The sequence below is a fragment of the Corythoichthys intestinalis genome, chromosome 4 (assembly GCF_030265065.1).
Source record: "Corythoichthys intestinalis isolate RoL2023-P3 chromosome 4, ASM3026506v1, whole genome shotgun sequence".
NCBI classification, from domain to species: domain Eukaryota; kingdom Metazoa; phylum Chordata; class Actinopteri; order Syngnathiformes; family Syngnathidae; genus Corythoichthys; species Corythoichthys intestinalis.
Window position 1 is genome coordinate 652412 of NC_080398.1, and position 22525 is coordinate 674936.

Consider the following 22525-nt stretch of genomic DNA (forward strand, 5'->3'; position numbering starts at 1 on the left):
TGGGGTTATTTTGCACTGAACAACTTGGTATGCCACCTTATATGATGCTAACAGTGCTTGCTGGTTTACTGACGTAACACTGACACAGCGGGACAATTGCTGGCAATATTCTGCACATTTTTGCAAAACAAAACAAAAATTTTAAAATCAAGCGGCTTTTCGATGTGATTAGAGCCAAATGTCTTTAAGTGATATCTTAATTTATTTGTCTTCCTGCTGTCCGCTGCCAACATTTTCAGAAACAGTAAACAGACTGGTCTTTCCTCGTCTCCCACTGTATTAAAATTCAAAGCCAAGAGCTACATACATGCTTTGTCATATTTACTCGTCTTAGCGGTTAATATCTCCAGTGCTCTTTGCTGTGTGTTCTTGTTTGGTTCAAAAATGTTGCGCGCACTCTGAAAATAAGAGCGCTACAAGGAAGGAAGCGAGGAAATGCAGCAATTTGTTTTTTCACTATTACTGTCGTGAGGCAGGATTGGTTGGAAAAACTTGAAAATGATGGCATGATAACTAATGAAATGTAAAAATCTGAAATTTGAATGTAATCCACTTATCCCGAGTGTGTCCTCATGAAACAAACTAAAAAAATAGCTCATTGTGTTATCTCATCTTTTTTAAAAGTAATTTGCTGCCATTGACGGCAACTCAGGTTGTCAAAAAATTTGAAAAGTTTCAAAGTATCGATACCGAAATGTTGTATCCCTTTATGATATTTGATTATTGAAGAATAGATCGTCATTTATTCGTATTTGCATGACCACAGGTCACCAGAAATTTGTTGTCAAATTTGATTTTGCACTAATTTTGAAAGTAATGGAGTCTAACTTTGCATTTTCCTTGTTAACACACTGGCTGCCATTGACTGTACTTCACGTCCAATTCATTTTGACTTCAAATTGATTTGGACGTATACTTGTGATAAACTTATGTAAAGAGTTTTAATCTAGTTTTTAAGAGCCACATGATTTGACATCTGTCACTGTCAATGGCAATAAAAAAGTTCATTCAAAACAAACAAACAATAATATTAACTTTGGCCTTATTATTTATGTGAAAATGGTATCGAGTATCGAGTGCTTTTTGGGAGTCTCAATTTCGAGTTGAAGATTTTAGTATCGTGACAACAGTAGCGGCGACAGACGTCCAATCCATTTTGACAGGGAGGTATTGGCAGTGAACAATCGCTGCATCTTTGCGACACAATCCTTGGGGTGAAAGTTTCTGAGGTGGGCATACATTCAGAAATCATTTTGAAAATATGCCAGTCGATGATTACAGTGGTATGAAACTTTTGGAATTTCTCACATTTCTGCATAAAATCACAATCAAATGTGATCTCATCTTTGTCTAAATCACACAGATGAAAATACAGCATCTGCTTTAACAAGAACCACCCTAACATTTATAGGTTTTCATATTTTAATGAGGATAGCATGCAAACAATGAGAGAAGGGGGAAAAATAAGTAAGTGAACCCTCAGCCTAAGGAGACTTAAAGAGCAATTGAAAACATTTTTTTAACCAAACATTTTAAATCAGGTGTGTGCCCAATCATTGATGAGTGGTTTAAAGCTGCCCTGCCCACTATAAAAGACACAGCTGGTAAGAATTGTCTTGATGAGAAGCATTGTCTGATGTGGATCATGGCTCGGTCAAAAGAGCTATCTCCAGACTTGCGATCAAGGATTGTTGATTTGTATAAAGCTGGGAAAGGGTACAAAACTATCTCTAAAAGTCTGGATGTTCATCAATCGACAGTCAGGGAAGTTGTCTTCAAATGGACAGAGTTTGGCACTGTTGCTTCTCTTCCAAGGAATGGCCATCCACCAAAGATGACACAAAGAGTTCCGTGCAGAATACTTAGAGAGGTAAAAAAGAACCCTGGCGTGTCTGCTACAGACTTACAGAAATCACTGGCACAGTCCAATATCTCTGTGCACTCATCAACTATATGTAAAACTATGGCCAAGAATGGTGTTTATGGGAGGACTCCACAGAGGAAGCCACTGCTCTATAAAAAAAAAACATTGTTGCTCGTTTAACGTTCCCAAAGGCACTTGGACACTCCACAGAAATTTTGGCAAAATATTTTGTGGACGGATGAAACCTAAGTTGAATTGTTTACGAGTAACACACAACGTCATGTGTGGAGGAAAAATGGAACAGCTCACTAACATCAACACCTCATCCCCACCGTGAAGCATGGTTGAGGGAGCATCATGATTTGGGGCTGTTTTGCTGCCTCAGGGCCTGGACAACTTGCAATCATCAATGGAAGAATGAATTCAAAACTTTATCAGGATCTTTTGCAGGAAAACCTGAGGCCGTCTGTCAGACAGTTGAAGCTGAAAAGAGGATGGATGCTGCATCAAGACAATGATCCAAAAAACAGAAGTAAGTCAACTTCAGAATGGTTTCAGAAGAACTAAATACATGCCCTGGAGTAGGCAAGTCAAAGTCCAGACTTGAACCCCATTGATATGCTGTGGCACGGCCTAAAGTCAGCAATTCCTGTCAGACATCCCAGGAATCTGATTGAACTACAGCAGTTTTGTAGAGAAGAATGCGCCAAGATTAGTCCTGATCGATGTGCCAGACTTATCTGCAGCTACAGGAAGCGTCTGGTTGAAGTTATTACTGCCAAAGGAGGGGCCACAAAATATTTAATGTGATGGTTCACTTGCTTATTTGTTCCCCGTCTGCCATTATTTGCATACTATCCTCATTAAAATATAAAAACTAGGGTTGTTCCGATCATGTTTTTTGCTCCCGATCTGATCCCGATCGTTTTAGTTTGAGTATCTGCCGATCCCGATATTTCCCGATCCGATTGCTTTTTTTTTTGCTCCCGATTCAATTCCAATCATTCCCGATAATTTTTCCCGATCATATACATTTTGGCAATGCATTAAGAAAAAAATGAATAAAACTCGGACGAATATATACATTCAACGTACAGTACATAAGTACTGTATTTGCTTATTATGACAATAAATCATCAGGATGGCATTTACATTATTAGCATTCTTTCTGTGAGAGGGATCCACGGATAGAAAGACTTGTAATTCTTAAAGGATAAATGTGACTTTGTATATTGTGACTAAATATTGCCATCTAGTGTATTTGTTGAGCTTTCAGTAAATGATACTGTAGCCATTTAACTGTTGTGCCCAAAAGCATGATCGGAAGTGCACCCATTACTGTGCGTAGTGGTACCAATTGACATATCTTCTCTGCGTTGGGAAATAACATAGGGTGTTAAGAAAAACATCAATTACTACTTTTCGTCCCCACATTGAGAGGGATTGTAAGGCTTTAGCCAATTAAAAAAATGCTCCAAAGGCTGCCAAAATTCACTCTACTCATTTTACGCTACCTTTTAGCTCTGTATTTAAGTAAAACGGCGCCATTACAGATTGCATGCGACAATGCGTAAGTGGGTCGTGCAACGCATGCGTTAACTGCGTTGAACATTTTAACGTGATAAATTTTTTAAAAAATTACCGCCGTTAAAGGGATAAATTTGATAACCCTACCTTAAGCCTAAACTAAAGACTCTGGATGAGTGTGACATATTATGTCTGTAACGTTAAATACAATTAGAAAACAATTTAATTAAAAAGAAATATATATATATACATATATTTAAAAAAGGCATGTCCGATATTTTTTTGCCGATTCCGAGACTTTGAAAATGACGTGATCGGACCCTATTGATCGGCACATCTCTAATGAAAACCTATAAATGTTTGGGTGGTTTTAGTTAAAGCAGACACTGTTTTTTCATCTGTGTGATTTTGACAAAGATCAGATCACATTTGATGGGGATTTTATGCAGAAATGTGAGAAATTCCAAAAGGTTCAGATACTTTTTCATACCACTGTATGTTTCAGTGCCTTTGACGCCTATAGATGCCCAATCTCTTTGGACCGCCCAACCATAACACTTACCCGAACCCTGCCAGTCTCTCCCAGTTCAAATAGATTGGACGTCCATCACCGTCGATGCCGTCAATGAATTCATTTTACCACAATGAAGCTAGGAGAAAAATCAACAACAATAATGACCTCGCTGTCCGCTGACCTCGCCTCCCTCACGCCACCCTTGACCACGGGGTGTTTTGCACATTTCTAATGACCCACATCTTTTCGACTTCCTCTCCGTGGGCCGGTGCCAAAAGGTTCTGCCGCACATGGCGGCCGGGTTTCCTGTCGGCCGCTGAAAAAGCACAGCGCTGACGTACGAGGCCCGAAAGACAATGGCGGGCTCCTCTAAACAAACACACTTCTCAGGCTCCGGCCTTCGTCGCAGTGGCGCAGGCGCATCGATGCGCCGAGCCGTCTTAAGAGTTTCACTCCGGGACTTCAATCTGGGTTGGCCAAGCCTACTCTCACCGCAAACCCAACCCTAACGACATCAGCAAATGTGGTTAAAGACTAGTGATGCTTTCTAAAGACCCGTCATCTCAAACCTAAAAATTTGCATTGACACGTCGCCTAAGGAAGACACAAATGACAACCAAAACAAGACTTCAGGTAATCAGGAAATGTGTTAAAATAGCCACTGACCCAGTGGCCGTGTCGCACAGGAAGCGCTGTCTGTGGTGAGCGAGGACCAGCCCATATACGAGCCGCCGTACAACGCCGCCATGCACATGAAGGCGGAGATGACGTCGCCGGGCGGATTCAAGCAAAGTCCCGAGCACGCTGAACCAGAATGGCAGTCCACCGCCGTGCAGAAGAGGGGCGAGCACGTCAACGGAACCAAGTGAGTTAGGGTGGGCCTCAGGTGGCCGACAGGGAGAGGATGGGGTTTTTCCATTGATGGATTCCTGGATTCAACTCTAATTGTTCACTTTAAATTTGAGTCATTGCAGTTTTATGGAAACCCATCTAAAAAAAATTAAACACTTTATTTGACAGTGGGTTCAAAAGACTCATAATTGCTAAGAGCTTTGCATGTAATGCAAAAGCTGCCATCTATGATATTCTAATATCTTTTTTTTTTTGCCCACACAGTTTGACTGACCAACAGTGATGGATTAAGTACTGCACACACTTTTTTTGACTTAAGTATGAGTACACATATGGGTGCATAAAATTACTTCAATTAAAGTACAAGTATCTGTGAAAAATACTCAAGTAAAAAAGTACTTGCTTTAAAATTTACAAGTGAAAAGTAAATGTATTTTCTCCCAATGGAAAAATGTAATATATACAGTGCGGAAAATAAGTATTTAGTCAACCACTAATTGTGCAAGTTCTCCCACTTGAAAATATTAGAGAGGCCTGTAATTGTCAACATGGTTAAACCTAAAACAGGAGAGACAGAATGTGGAAAAAACCCAGAAAATCACATTGTTTGATTTTTAAAGAAGTTATTTGCAAATCATGGTGGAAAATAAGTATTTGGTCAATACCAAAAGTTCATCTCAATACTTTGTTATGTACCCTTTGTTGGCAATTACAGAGGCCAAACGTTTTCTGTAACTCTTCACAAGCTTTTCACACACTGTTGCTGGTATTTTGGTCCATTCCTCCATGCAGATCTCCTCTAGAGCAGTGATGCTTTGGGGCTGTCGTTCTGCAACACGGACTTTCAACTCCCTCCGCATATTTTCAATGGGGTTGAGACCTGGAGACTGGCTAGGCCACTCCAGGACCTTGAAATGCTTCTTACAAAGCCACTCCTTTATTGCCCTGGCTGTGTGTTTGGGATCATTGCCATGCTGAAAGACCCAGCCACATCTCATCTTCAATGCCCTTGCTGATGGAAGGAGATTTTCACTCAAAATCTCTCGATACATGGCCCCATTCATTCTTTCCTTTACACAGATCAGTCGTCCTGGTCCCTTTGAAGAAAAACAGCAGCAAAGCATGATGTTTCCACCCCCATGCTTCACAGTGGGTATGGTGCAATTCAGTATTCTTTTTTTTCCAAACAAGAGAACCTGTGTTTCTACCAAAGAGTTCTATTTTGGTTTCATCTGACCATAACACATTCTCCTAGTCCTCTTCTGGATCATCCAAATGCTCTCTATCGAACCGCAGACGGGCCTGGACGTGTACTTTCTTCAGCAGGGGGACACGTCTGGCATTGCAGGATTTGAGTCCCTGGCAGCGCATTGTGTTACTGATAGTAGCCTTTGTTAATGTGGTCCCAGCTCTCTGTAGGTCATTCACTAGGCCCCCCGTGTGGTTCTGGGATTTTTTCTCCCTGTTCTTGTTATCATTTTGACGCCACGGGGTGAGGAGGGAGTTGAAAGTCCGTGTTGCCCAACAACAGCCCCAAACCATCACTGCTCTAGAGATCTGCATGGAGGAATGGGCCAAAATACCAGCAACATTGTGTGAAAAGCTTGTGAAGAATTACAGAAAACGTTTGGCCTCCGTTATTGCCAACAAAGGGTACATAACAAAGTATTGAGATGAACTTTAGGTATAGACCAAATACTTATTTTCCACCATGATTTGCAAATAAATTCTTTAAAAAAAAATCAAACAATGTGATTTTCTGGGGGGTTTTTCCCCACAATGTCTCTCATAGTTGAGGTTCACCCATGTTGACAATTACAGGCCTCTCTAATATTTTCAAGTGGGAGAACTTGCACAATTAGTGGTTAAATAAATACTTATTTGCCCCACTGTATACCCCTGAGAAAATCAGTGCTAACATTCACGGACACCACAGTGAGTCACTTGCATGATTTACACACTTTGTCCTACATATATTTTGGAGCGGGGCCGACCCAGGCAGAATGAGATAACCCAAACTCACGCTGCGTTCTAACGCCAGATTTAGGTGGAAACAGGGCAAAGGTTTTACTGCATACAAGCAGGCAGTAGTGTCAAGAGTGATTTGGTCGAGGATTCAAGTTAATTATTATATGAATTAGCCCCATACATGCACTTTGAAAAGTTGTGGGAAAAAAAATAAAAATGAATGGATTACATTAGTGTACCTTTGGGTCGAAATATTTACATAAAATAAACGATAACTGCCCGTTTTTTGCTTTTAATCAAGAATCTAGACTGTTTTAAGTGCTTATCTATAGAAATTCCGTGACTTAATCATTTACTGTATTTACAAAAATTTTCAACTTAAAAAGCTTTTTGTTTTGGTGGCGGCCGCCATGTTGGATTACACAATACCGTAACTTTGGCTTGAAATAGTTACGTAAAATGAAGGCTAACTGCCCATTTTATGCTTTTAACCAACAATCTAGACTGTTTTACGTTCGTACCTATAGAAATTCCGGAATTGAAGTATTTATTTACAAGAACTTTCAACTTATAAAGCTCTTTCTTTTGTGACGGCCGCCATGTTGGATTACATAATACTGTAACTTTGGCTTGAAATATTTACGTAAATTGAACGATAACTGTCCGTTTTTAGCTTTTAACCAAGAATCTGAACCGTTCTTCGTTCATATCTATAGAAATTCCCCGATTTAAGCATTCATTTACTAGAATTTTCAACTTAAAAAGTTCTACGACGGCCGCCATGTTGCATTACACAATACCGTTACTTTTGCTTTAGATATTTACGTAAAATAAATGATAACTGCCGGTTTTTTGCTTTCAACCAAGGATCTAGACTGTGTTAAGTGCTTATCTATAGAAATTTCGCGACTTAAGCATTTACTGTATTTAGAAAAATGTTCAACTTAAAAAGCTCTTTGTTTTGGTGGCGGCCGCCATGTTGGATTAGACAATTACGTTACTTTGCTTATAATATTTATGTAAAATTAATGATAACTGCCTTTTTTTTTTTTGCTTTTAACCAAGAATCTGAACTGTTTTACGTTCATATCAAGAGAAATACCGGGATTTAAGTATTTATTTACAAGAACTATCAACTTAAAAAGCTCTTTGTTCAGTGACAGCCGCCATGTTGGATTACACAATACCGTAACTTTGGCTTGAAATAGTTACGTAAAATGAACGCTAACTGCCCATTTTATGCTTTTAACCAACAATCTAGACTGTTTTACGTTCGTACCTATGGAAATTCCGGAATTTAAGTAATTATTTACAAGAACTTTCGACTTATAAAGCTCTTTCTTTTGTGACGGCCGCCATGTTGGATTACACAATACCGTAACTTTGGCTTGAAATAGTTACCTAACATGAACGATAACTGTCCGTTTTTTGCTTTTAACTAAGAATCTGAACCGTTTTTCGTTAATATCTATAGAAATTCCCCGATTTAAGTGTTTATTTACTAGAATTTTCAACTTAAAAAGCTCTATGACGGCCGCCATGTTGGATTTAGTATCTCTACACATGACATTTAAGTTGTTATTTCTGGCAAAAACTTATATGTTAGATATTGCTATTGATCCTGAAAATATAGGCGATTATTATTTGGTGATTTTCGTGCATCTGGCGTTAAATCTGAGCATTAAGTTTTGTTATACTTATTTCAAAAATAAAGAATCAGGATTTTATTATGGAACGACTTTGAATTTTTTTATGCCGCTGCTCAATGAGACTCATATATGCCTAAGGGAGGTGCCTGTTTTGGTTTTAGACCACTAGTGGCTGTGCTTTTCAAAATATTTGAATTTTAAGTTTTTTCAAATCGGTCCAATATGGATCGCCCCCGAACCCCGTCAACTAATAGTGAAGTATACAAATAGACAGAATAAATAAATTTGGTTGACAGTGATAGGCGTCCAATCCATTTGAACTGGGATTCTTCCATGTGTTGTAGCCACGAAACCCCAGTTGACTGCAGCGTGACAAAACGCTCTCGACACATGAGCGACGACGGCGTCCCCATGGCGTACCAGCCCTCGTACCCGGAGCCTCGTGTCAGCCCCCCCAATGTCACCCCGCCCAGCATTACCACCACGGAGGAGAAGCGCGTCATCGTACCGGCAGGTGAGTGGACTTTTTTCATACAGGTGCAGACCAACAGCGGATGGTAAAAGTCTACACAGTCCTTCAAATGTCAGTTTTTGAGATGGAGGTAAATGTTTACAAGACAAAATGTTTGCACCATTGTTAGAAATTGATACTGTAATTACTTTGAATGATAAAAGTTCAGATGTTCTAGTCAGCTTTTCCTGACATTTTTTGCGTCAACATAATACAACATGAGCTTTTTTGAGCAATGTTTAAACATTTTATTGATCTGACATTGTTTTAGTGCTGCTACGATTAATTGATTAATAGAGATGTCCCGATCGATCGGGTCCGATCACGTCATTTTCAAAGTATCGGAATCAGCAAAAAAATATCGGACATGCCTTTTTTAATATATATATATATATTTTTTTTTTTTTTTAATTAAACCGTTTTCTAATTGTATTTAACTTTACAGACATAATGTGTTACACTCTTCCGGAGTCTTCAGTTTAAGCTTAAGGTAGGGTTATCAAATTTATCGCGTTAACGGCGAGAATGAATATTTTTTACATTTATCACGTTACAATATTTAACGTAATTCACGCATGCGCTGCACGACCCACTCACACATTGTCGCATTCAATCTATAATGGCGCCATTTTACCCATACAGTATATAGAGCTAAAAGGCACCGATAAATGAGTAGAGTGAATTTTGGCAGCCTTTGGAGCCTTTTTTTTTTTTTTTTTAAATGGCAAAAGCCTTACAATCCCTCTCCCAACGATTAGAATAATCGTGGGAAGCAATGTGGGGAAGAAAGGTAGTAGTTGATCTTTTTCTTAACACCCTATGATATTTCCCAACGCAGAGAAGATATATCAATTGGTACCATGACGCACAGTCATGGTTGCATTTCCCATCATGCATTTGGGCAGAAGTTAAATGGCTCCAGTATCATTTACTGAAAGCTCAACAAATACACTAGATGGCAATATTTAGTCACAATATACAAAGTCACATTTATCCTTTAAGAATTACATGTCTTTCTATCCGTAGATTCCTCTCACAGAAAGAATGTTAATAATGTAAATGCCATCTTGAGGATTGTCATAATAAACAAATACAGTACTTATGTACTGCATGTTGAATGGATATTCGTCCGAGTTTTATTCATTTTTTTCTTAAAGGGTATGACAACACCTGGGGAAATGCTAATATTCCATCATTTATCCATCAACGCATGCCTTTTGAATTCATATCATGCCACTTCGTGTAATTACACACATCGCAACACCAAGAAAATGATAGAAATTAGGTCAATTGTCACGCTAAATGGACCCGCCCCCGAGATGCCGGAAATCTAGCATATTGTGTGCGTGACGTCACTATAGGGCAGTGCTTCTCAATTATTTTCTGTTACGCCCCCCCAAGGAAGACGTAAATGTTTCGCGCCCCCCCCCCCCAACTCTCTGCCGCCACTGTAAATAGTATCATTCGTCTATATTACTATTATAAGTACGCCTCAGCCTAACATTGTGTCCTTTTTTTTCTATTAAAGAAAAAAAGTAACATAGATCAACTTATAATAAAGTATAACTTTTTTAACATTGTGTTGCTTGTAACAGAAAAGACTTAATGCGCATCAATTTGCCTGAAGTTAAAAAAAAAAAAAAAAAAAAAAAGTCACATCCAAACTGTAAAAATACACTCAAGGTACATTTTTGACCATTTGATACTGAAAAATAAAATGTAATAAAATCAGTAAATAATAACAAATTCAAATTGATTAGAAACATTTACTCTTCAGGACAACATGCCAAAAAATTTGACCGAAAAAAAACAAAACTGAATAGAAGGGGGGAAAAAGGTCTCTGGACAGAAGGAAAGTTTTTATTTTCGCTGATTCACCACAGTGCTCACTGGTTTACTGATATAACACTGACAAAGCGGGACGATTGTGACAATTGGCAATATTCGGCACATTTTCGCTGAAAAACAATCAAGCGGCTTGTCAATGAGATTGAGGTCTAATGTCTTTAAGTGGCGTCTTAACTGATTTGGCTTCTCCGCTATAATCATTTTTAGACTCAGTAAACAGTGGTCTTTCCTCATTTCCCACTATATTAAAAGTCAAAGGCAAACGGCCCGAAAAAAGCGCATTCTCGGCGGCCGAGGGAGAACCGTAGGTGAGGGCGGTGGTCGTGACGATCCCAAGCCGAAAACGGCACTTCTCGGCCGGACACGTGAGAAAGACAGTGGGTCGCTGCGTGAGTCCAGCTCTGCATGAGTCTCTTCCGTGTGCTCTTGCTTACTTCAAAAATACTGCACGCACTTTGAAAATGAGAGCGCCACTGCCACCCACGGAGTGGATGTGCAAGTACACTTTATTCTAGTACGGCAAAAAAAAAAAAAAAAAAAGCATGTTCCCCGAGGTCACTCGCGCCCCCCCTGGCATCGCTCTGCGCCCCCCTGGGGGGGCGCGCCCCACCATTTGAGAAGTACTGCTATAGGGAAACAACCGGCTCAGTGCTTAGTACTGAATGGCGGCGATGATGGTGGACAATTTTGTTTCTATTTGCAGTGACGAATCCGACGTAACGAACATTCTTCTAATGGTGACGAGGAGAGTTATGAACCTTTCTTTGGTGTTTTGGGTTATCAATTTGAGCCCAAACGAAAGCCAATGCAGCCTAATGAAAGGATCATTCAGGGAGCAATCACTCTTTTGAAACACCGGCGGCAACAGAATCACCGAATGGTTTGTTTTGCATTTCTTTTTGTGAAGCTGATACACCGTGACCGCAAAATAAAGTAATGTATAGAATAATTATCATTTAATATGCTATCATCGGTTTCGCTCTGCCAACAGACACAAATATGAATGGGATTCGAGGATTTGTTCTATATATTTTACGAGCGATAATTTATACGTGTGTCCAGTCCTATATCCAATGCGTGATATGTTTTTTATTATAAAAGAGTACTCACTCTGGCCATTTCCCTCCTTTGCTTTGCCTGGGGTGGTGAGGTGGTCTCATCAGAGCCAGTCATCGTCCTCTTTCACCGGGCACCGCATCTGCTTTCAGCAGCAATTTCTTAGCAAAACCTGATTTCATTTAACCATAGTTTGTATAGCTTTCAGGTGTAAAATGCGCACCACACAAAACCGTGCCAGAGGCTGGGTCTGCAAAATTAGCCCTCTTAGCACTGACGAACTTTACTCATTGTCTGCGTAGTCCAGCTCTTTTTCTCGCGTTCGGGAACTCATGGGTACTACATTGCGACAAATGGCTATTTGTAAACCACATAGCATGATAGGTTTGAACCATTTTAGCAATTTTTTGATAAAACACGAACGTAACTCTCTCGTCGATAAACAACGATGGCACCTGCCTCGACCTTTTGTTCCCTTGTTATGACGTCTCCGCCCCATTCGGCTGTTTCCGGAACACTTTCGGAAATGTTCGTCATTTTCGATCTATTTTCGATAATTGCTCATTAATGTGATTGATTTTTTGGTTAACTTTATCAATATTTGTTATCTTTGCACATAACGGTTCTATTGATGTCTCACACCCCGTTTGCGTTTTCATACCCTTTAAACAGTTTATTGATCTGACATTTTTTTAGTGCTGCAATGATTAATCGATTAACTCGAGTATTCGATTAGGAAAAAATATTTGAATTAAATTTTATTGCTTCGAGTATTCGTTTAATTAAAGTGGCGTTGACATAGTTTATTTTGAAAGTGTTTGCATTTTGTTTAATTGATTAGGATAGATACACTGCCCTCTGGTCTGCCTCATTTCACATGGCTGAATCTAACTGCTCCCTGTTAAGACCAACATTTGCCAAGTTTTTGTTTGAGCTAATGTTTTTTGAATGCATTCGTAATTTCGTTTATAGGTATATTTAGTAGGGCTGTCAAACGATTAAAATTTTTAATCGAGTTAATGACAGCTTAAAAATTAATTAATTGTAATTAATCGCAATTCAAACCATCTTTAAAATATGCCATATTTTTCTGTAAATTATTGTTGGAACGAAAAGATAAGACAAGACGGATATATACATTCAACATACGGTACATAAGTACTGTATTTGTTTTTTATAACAATAAATCAACAAGATGGCATTAACATTATTAACATTCTCTTAGAGATTCTTAAATCTTCCTAGTTCTTAAAAGAAATGTTAGTACAAATTATAGAAATTTTATATTAACACCCCTCTTAATGTTTTCGTTTGATTAAAATTTGTAAAATTTTCAATCAAAAAATAAACTAGTAGCTCGCCATTGTTGTCATTACACCATGCTCACTCCCCAAACCCATAAAATCATTTGGACCCAAGCGCCAGCAGAGGGCGCCAAACAACAAAAAACCAGGAACAAGTAACAAACACTGCTGTCATTTTAATCTGAGCTGGGCATGTGCGTTAATTGCGTCAAATATTTTAACGTTATTAATTTAAAAAATTAATTACCGCCCGTTAACGCGATAATTTTGACAGCCCAAGTTACAATTTTAATATCGAATATTAGAACTGATATAATTCAATTAGACAGCAAAATTGTTTTCTGTACCATTTTGCAACATTAAATCAATCAACAGGTGTTTAGCCAATAATATGATGCAGTTCCCTTCACTTACGCTACGCAGCCAATCATAGCAGTGAAAGTGTTGCGTATATGTGTCCTGCCCAAACGCACCGTGCAGATTAGCTAGCTAACAGCAGTGCAGCGGAGTTAAGAAACACAAATGCTAATCTATTATCATTGCGAAAAGTACTGGCAGCGATACTAAAGCCAAAGTAAAAAAGAAATGTAGTTTTATTTAAGATGGAATGGCTGTCGGAGTATGCGCAACTACAAGAACAAGCGGTGAAACGGAGTGAGATTTTTTTCTTTGTTCTTGTTTTTTAGTTTTTAAAAAAATATCCTGTGTAGATGCTTAAACACAGAGAACAGGAATCTTGAGTGTCAGTTTTAATGTGTGAGTCTGATATACTCCCATTATGGTTGTTTATTATGTTTTATATATTAACTCACACATGCCACAACTGGACCTTACCCAGGCCAAAGCAGGACTTTTCCTATGGTTAAAGCAGGACTCTTACAAATAACATACATACAGTGGGGAGAACAAGTATTTGATACACTGACAATGGGAAAACCCATTGGCAGTGTATCAAATACTTGTTCTCCCCACTGTAGTACGCATCTCATGAACAATGAGATTTTTGTATTTTTCATTTTAAGTAGGCCAAATCAATTATATCAGAACTAGGGCTGTCAAACAATTAAAAATTTTAATCAAGTTAATTACAGCTTAAAAATGAATTAATCGTAATTAATCGCAATTCAAACCATCTATAAAATATGCCATATTTTTTTGTAAATTATTGTTGGAATGGAAAGATAAGACACAAGACTGATATATACATTCATAGACACATAATTGCCACTAAAAGAAAGAAAACTTACCGAAATATGTGTGGAGCACAAATAGCAATTTGCATTGCATTGTGAATACAGCATAAACGTCTCACAATTACTAATTCTCCCACGTTTAGAAGAAATAACATGAGTATGGAACGGCGCTGCTCCCAAGCGGCCGGTGGCATTCTCTTCACTCTTAATGTCCATAAACGGCCTCATTGTAATCTGTTTGAGGCAATGTGCGAGCGGGTCATTTAGTGCATGCATTAATTACGTCAAATATTTTAACGTGATTAATTTTAAAAATTAATTAACGTCCGATAACGCGATAATTTTGACAGCCCTAATATATATGTGTGTGTGTGTGTGTATATATATACGTATATATGTGTATATATGTGTGTATATATATGTGTATATATAAATACCAATCAAAATTAATGTATTGTGCCAATTACTTATTCAGTTACTGTTCCAATTGTTTCATTAAGTGCTAGTTATGGTATTTGGTAACACTTTATATGAAAGTGGCGCCATAAGACTGTCATAATTATGACATGACACTGTCATGAGCATTAATGAATGCCTATCCGGTAAATTATCTTACTTTGAATGGATGTAAAAGATCTGAGCTGGACATCAATGGAGTTAGTGACATAATTTACCGGATGACACTTAATGACATCTGTCATAAGCATTCAGTAATGCCCATGATAGTGTCATGTCATCAGTATGACGGTCTTATGACAGTCTTATGAGGCCGCTATCAAACAAAGTGTTACCTATTAACCCAAATAAATCAACAAATAAGCAGCACTGGACTATAAGCCGCAAGATTCAAAATGAAGGAAAAAAGTAGCGGTTTATAGTCCGAAAATTACAGTAAATATTTACATATTACATTTTGGATCCAAATTCAAACTCTACTCTGATTGGCCGTTGACGAGTGGGTGAAGTGTTTATATTAAGACCGTGCGTGACCATTGGTGAATGGGTTGTAGGAAGCACAAAATGGGAGAGTACTTGCATAATATAATGTGGTGTGACATCACACCGCCACCGATTTGAAATCTGTTCTTTTGCAGAGCGGTTCGCAATTGCAGTCAAATCTTTAACCACATAGATGACAAACTTCAACCAGGTCACACTTATCCCATTTTAACTCATCTTACGCAAGAAACTGTGTGGGAAAAAATGGAATTTTGATTCAAACTCATCTATAAATATAACCCATGTCTTGGTTTCTGATTGCTGGTCCGCGTTTCAGTGAGTCACTCGCACATTTCCCCCTTTCCCCTTTAAATCTGAGCAATCTGACGAGACTCGCCAGGGAGTCACTCATTTCGTCATAATACGTGGATATTGCCTCACAGTTTCTTAACAATTGAGAAGAACGCAAAGACGTGCGAGTATGGTATGTGCGGTACAATATTACGGGCATCGCAAAGGTGCACTCATTGTTTTAATACTGGAAATGACTCAGCCCTTCCTGGGGTGACACATTTTTGTACTGGACATTATCAATTTATCAAGATATTAAATGGGAGTCCAACTTTGGTTATGGAAACTATGTGAGGAGAAAAATGGGTGTCAGAGGAGAAGTTGTACCCAATTTGAATGGGCTGTGATAGAAGCTGTAAACGCGGACGTTTAATATTTGATAAAGTTTAAGATCACTTCTTCACTAAATGTTACCAGACTCAATCTTATTTGATCCAAATATAAGTAAACATTTATTTGTGGATTAGATATTGCACCCAAGGATGAACCTGATTTGTACTAATCCAAATTTATGATACTTTAGCAGATTCATTCATTCACTGCCATAAACAAGATTTGATGAGAAGTAAAACCAAAACCCAGGATGTGCTTTATTGCAATAATTCTTTAACAATAGAAATCTATTGACAGCTGCACTGGGGCGGATTCACCAGGGTGGCATGCGGGGGCAACTGCCACCCTAAACGACAATTTTACCACCCAAGTCGGCACCAATGGAAAAAAATAAATAAATAAAGCTTCGGTCAATTTGAAATTTACTGCCATCAATTAAGTAGTGGTGTCAGTAAGATCCTTTTAATAATAATAATCAAAAGATCTTATGGAACTATGCCTCTCTATCAGTTTGTAAATTTCGCTTGTAATGCTGCAACGATTAATCGATTAACTCGAGTATTCGATTAGAAAAAAAATATTCAAATTAAATTTCGTTGTTTCGAGTATTTGTTTAAATAGAGTTCTAATGGTTTATTTTGAAAGCGTTCGCATTTAGTTCTATTGATTAGGGTGATTACACTGCCCTCTGGTCTGCCTCATTTCACATGGCTGAATCCAACTGCTCCCTGTTAAGACCAATGTAAGCTAGGTTTTTGTTTGAATAATGTTTTTTAATGCATTCGAAATTTAGTTCATAGGTATATTTAGCTGATTTTTGTGGGAATATGTGTCCGAACCATTTGTTAAAAGCATTGTAAAAATGTTCGCTATCTTAAATGCTATATAATGCTGACTTTTGCTATGTAACTTAGCCAATTGTTCTTTTGTTGTACATAGATCCTCATGTATTTATTTTTTTATACCGTTTGAGGCTAACCTAATTTGAGTTTTTCATGTTACTTATCAGATTACTCGATTACTCGAACTAACTAGCTCATCGATTAATCGACTACTAAAATAATCGATAGCAGCAGTCGCTTGTGCCATTTTGTAGTGTCTACTTACTATTTCTTAGCAAACTGATTCAATATGTACACATATCTGCCATATGTTGACACAAGGGGTGTAACAATTAGTTTAGCACAACTGAATGTAATTCGATTGAAATACAAATTGATTATAATTTCAATATCCCATTTTGTTATTATTATTATTTTTTTTTAATCTGATGTTTCGTCAACAAAATTGTCATACACATAAAAACTAAATTGTCCATCCATCCATCAATCATCTGCCACTTAATCCGGGGTCGGGTCGCAGGGGCAGCAGTTTACCAGGGAAGCCCAGGCTTCCCTCTCCCCAGTCACTTCAACCAGCTCCTCCGGCGGGATCCCAAGAAGTTCCCAGACCAGCCGAGAGACATAGTCTCTCCAGCGTGTCCTAGGTCGTCCCCGGGGCCTCCCGCCAGTGGGACAACCCGAAACACCTCTCCAGGGAGGCGCCCAGGATGCATCCGAACCAGATGCCTCAACTGGTTCCTCTTAACGCGGAGAAGTAGCGGCTCGAGTCCCTCCGGATGACTGAGCTTCTCACCCTATCTCTAAGGGAAACTCCAGACACCCTGCGGAGGGAACTCATTTCGGCCGGTTGTATCCGGGATCTTGTTCTTTCGGTCATGACCCGCAGCTCGTTACTACAGGTTGGGGTAGGAACGTAGATCGACTGGTCAGTCGAGAGCTTTGCCTTTCAGCTCAGCTCCTTCTTCACCACTAGAGTCCGCATCACTGCAGATGCTGCACCGATCCACCTGTCGATCTCCCTCTCACTCCTACCCTCACTTGTGAACAAGACCCCAAGACACTTGAAATCCTCCACTTGGGGCAGGATCTCATCCACGACCCGGAGAGGTCATGCCACCCTTTTCCGATTGAGGACCATGGTATCCGATTTGGAGGTGCTGATCTTCATCCCAACCACTTCCCACTTGGCTGCTAACCGCCTTAGTGAGAGTTGGAGGTCACGGCTTGATGAAGCCAAAAGCACCACATCATCTGCAAAAAGCAGAGACGCAACGCTGAGGCCATCAAACCGGACCCACTCAACGCTTCGGGTGCGCCTACAAATTCTGTCCATAAAATTTATGAACAGAATCAGTGACAAAGGGGAACCCAGGAACGAATTCGACTTACTGCCGACAATGCGGACCAAACTATGACACCGGTCGTACAGGGACTGAACAGCCCTTACCAAGGGGCTCGGTACCCCGAACTCCCGGAACACCTACCACAGGACTCCCTGAGGCACACGGTCGAACGCCTGCTCCAAATACACAAAACTCACGTAGACTGGTTGGGCGAACTCCCATGCACCCTTGAGGACCCTGCCGAGTTAAGAGCTGGTTCACTATTCGAAGGCCGGGTCGAAAACCACACTGCTCCTCCTGAATCTGAGATTCGACTTCCTTACGGACCCTCCTCTCCACCACCCCTGGATAGACTTTACCGGGGAGGCTGAGGAGTGTTGAGAAGAAAAAAAAACTAATTTGTTATTTTTTATTTCTTTATGTACATTGGAAATGATTAGGTTAAATGTGAGATGTATTAAAGAGCTGATCTCAAAAGGTTTCTGGCCTCATATCGCAACCACATCAATATTTTTCTAGCTCTGCCCCTGCAGCGGGTCCGATCACGTCATTTTCAAAGTATTGGAATCGGCAAAAAAATATCGGCCATGCTTTTTTTTTTAATGTATTTAATGTTACAGACATAATATGTTACACTCATCCAGATTCTTTAATTTAGGCTTAAGGTACCGATAATGGCGGTGATTAATTTTGTTAAAATGTATCACATTAAATATTTAACGCAACTAATGCATGCGTTGCACGACCCACTCACGCATTGTCGCGCTCAATCTGTAATGGCGCTGTTTAACCCATTTGGAGAGATAAAAGACAGCGTTAAATGAGTAGAGTGCATTTTAGCAGCCTTTGGAGCCTTTTTTTTAATAGGCTATAGCCTTACAATCCCTCTCCCTGCGATTAGAAATATAATGGGAAGCAATGTGGGGAAGAAAGGTAGCAATTCTTCTTCTTAACATCTTATGTTATTTCCCAACGCAGAGAAGATATATCCATTGGTAGCACTATGCACAGTCATGGGTCCACTTCCCATCATGCATTTGGGTTGAATGGCTGCAGTATCATTTACTGAAAGCTCAACAAATGGCAGTATTTAGTCACAATATACAAAGTCACAAGTCTTTCTATCCGTGGATCCCTCTCAAAGAAAAAATTAATAATGTAAATGCCATCTTGAGGATTTATTGTCATAATAAACAAATGCAGTACTTATGTACTGTATGTTGAATGTATATATTCGTCCGAGTTGTATTCATTTTTTTCTTAATGCATTGCCAAAATGTATATGATCGGGAAAAATTATCGGGAATGATTGGAATTGAATCGGGAGCAAAAAAAAGCAATCGGATCGGGAAATATCGGGATCGGCAGATACTCAAACTAAAATGATCAGGATCGGATCGGGAGCAAAAAAACAACACTACTAATACCCATGATCAGTCACTGCCCGTCTTTCTTAGTCCAAATTAAAATATTATGTATCACCATCAACGGCATAAAAACATGATTGTTGGCTGCCATTTCTCCCAGTTCAATAGGATCTGACTGTCAGTGACTGAGTTGAACAACAAACAATTCTGCAGAAAAGACCCATCTTTAATCATTCATTTATCGTTCAATTTCCGACATCCAGCTTTTAGCCGCTAAGACTTGACAAATCATCTACCCTTCCACTATCAGACCCTGAGATGTGGACCCAGGATCATGTGCGTCAGTGGCTGGACTGGGCCATCAAAGAGTATGTCCTGGAGGAAGTGAACGTCATGCTATTCCAAGCACTGGACGGCAAGGCCCTGTGCAAGTTGACCAAAGAGGACATGATGCACCTCACGTCTGCCTACAATGCCGACATCCTGCTCTCGCACCTCAATTACCTCCGGCAGAGTAAGGCCACTCCTTTTAGTCATCTCTAACAAGGTTTTTTTTTTTAAAACAATTTGTGGACTACATTTGTATCAGACTAAGTAGAACATTAACAACCTTGATTTTTCTATCAGGTAGTCCAACTTTTTCATACTCTACAACGGCCTCTACCAATACGCCGCCTCCTCCACCTCCGCCACAGCCTCGACTTCAGGTCAAAGCTGGTAAGACTGGTTTCTATTTGCCATAAATTTTTACTGGTGATCAATATAATACAGTTCATGTCTGGGAAATTTCAGAATTGAAGGACATTTTGCATCCCACCCTTTACATTTATAATAATCCACTAGAGGTGTAACGGTAAACACAAGTCACAGTTCGTTACGTACCACTCCACAGAACGCGGGGTCATGGTTCAGTTCCGTAAAAAAGGAAAACCAAAAGGCTTTATCAAAGTATTTGAAAGTTAGTCGAAAGTTTGTTCTCTTGGCTAAAACTAAAAAGCAGCTGTTATTTCAGGGCAAAATAAATAGAGGAAAACATCAAGCTTGTGAATTTGTGTTTTTAATGTTCTAACATTCTTTAATTCATAGTTTATGTGCAAAAATAGAAGACACACCATTTTTTGTAGGGATGTATGGAGCCCCTAAAAGGACATCGACAGAAATAAAATTAATTTAAGCAATATGGTGCGCACCAGATTGTTTCTCGTGCGCACCAGAAACTATCTGGTAAGCATTAGCATGACGTAGCGTTTAAGCCAGCGGACTTTTTCTATGCAAGTCAGCCAATTGTTTTAAACATTAGCATTGTATAGCATTTAAGCTAGCGGACTTTTGCTATGCAAGTTAGCCAATTGTTGTAAACATTAGCATTATATCACATTTGAGATAGCAAGCTTTTGCTATGCAAGTTAGCCAATTTTTGTAAACATTGGCATTATACAGCATTTAAGCTAGCGTACTTTTGCTAGCTTCACCTCCCAAAGAAAAGCTAACAATACGACATATTTGAAACGCTGCAACTCTGACTGTGAAGATGCCAAGAATATGATGTTTACAAGACAAAATTTACCATTGATCTGTAGGCTGAGCTAATCAAACATTTGCTAGTTTATTACCATAATTTTTGGACTATAAGGCGCACCTGACTATAAGCCGCACCCACCAAATTTGACACAAAAACGGCATTTGTTCACAGATAAGCCACACTGGACTATAAGCCGCAACACTCATCACTGTATTATGGAATAGTTACACCAAAATATAGTAACTGGTAACACTTTATTTGACAGCGGCACCGTAAGACTGTCATAAGACCAAATGAACCACCATGAAGCTTTGAACCAATGGGCTGAAAAACTTCATTGCTTCGAGAAGCTTAATTTGCCCATCACTGCTCCACCTGCTGTCAACACTGCTGTCATCCAACATGCCTCCTAGCATGCATTGGAGCACTACAGATGTAAATAACAATCAACATCCATGTTCTATGCAAATTATTTCTTCAGTTACTGTTCCAGTTGTTTCATTTATTGCTAGATATGGTATTTGGTAACTCTTTATTTGAAAGTGGCGCCATAAAACTGTCATTAGACAATCATAATTATGACATGACACTGTTCTGACAAATAATTAATGCTTATACCAGATGTCATTTAGTGTTATCCGGCAAATTATCTCACTTTTGAATGGATGTAAAAGATCTGAGCTGAACATAAATGGAGATAGTGACATAGTTTGCAGGATGACACTTCATAACATTTGTCATAAGCATTCAGTATGCTTATGATAGTGTCATGTCATTATTATGATGGTCATAAGATTTATAAGACATATTTGGTATCATTTTATTTGACAGTCATGCCCTAAGACTATCATAATTATGACATGACACTGCCATGAGCATTAATGAATCCTTATGACAGATGTCATTTTGTGTCATCGGCAAATTATCTCACTTTTGAATAGTTTAAAAGATCCGAACTGGACATAAATGGAGTTAGTGACATAGTTTGCCGGATGACAATGACATCTGTCATAAGCATACATTAATGCCCTTGATAGTGTTATAATTATGATGGTCTTATGACGCCGCTCTCAAATAAAGTGTTACCTATTAACCCAAATAAATCAACAAATAAGCCGCGCTAGACGATAAGCCGCAGGATACTGAGGGAGAGAAAAAAGTAGCGGCTTATAGTCCGGAATTTACAGTACTTATTAATAAAATTGTAGCACGAAGCAGTAACAGCTAGCTTCAACTTCAGAGAAAAAGCTAATATTAATACAATTACAACCCTGTTACCTGCAATCATGTTACTGTTATCATGCTAAATGTCTTAAATACAACAGAAATGTAATAAAATATTTTAACATCATTTTTAAGATGGCTTAATCAAGCTTTAGATGGTTTAGGACAAATACAAACACTGTTACACTCTTAGAATCCACATTCAAAATACTAAAACATGCAGTTTCTGAGTAAATTTGTCCTGAGATCAAAGTCAAAAAGAAATTAAGTGAAAAGAATGCTTGAAAATATATATTTAAAAAAAAAACATATGTCTGG

General features: G+C 38.9%; 1 protein-coding gene across 4 annotated transcripts in view; it reads left to right on the forward strand.

The window, feature by feature from the left end:
• The window catches only part of LOC130915044 (Friend leukemia integration 1 transcription factor-like), a 51635-nt gene that overhangs the window by 18413 nt on the left and 10697 nt on the right, over window positions 1–22525 (forward strand). For 3 of the 4 annotated variants that reach the window (XM_057834727.1, XM_057834729.1, XM_057834728.1), the window contains exons 2-5: window positions 4592–4770; window positions 8719–8888; window positions 19772–19975; window positions 20089–20178. In XM_057834727.1, coding sequence (XP_057690710.1) covers window positions 4592–4770; window positions 8719–8888; window positions 19772–19975; window positions 20089–20178 — 643 coding nt within the window. The remainder of the gene's footprint in view (window positions 1–4591; window positions 4771–8718; window positions 8889–19771; window positions 19976–20088; window positions 20179–22525) is intronic. The other variant, XM_057834730.1, reaches the window with a different exon arrangement.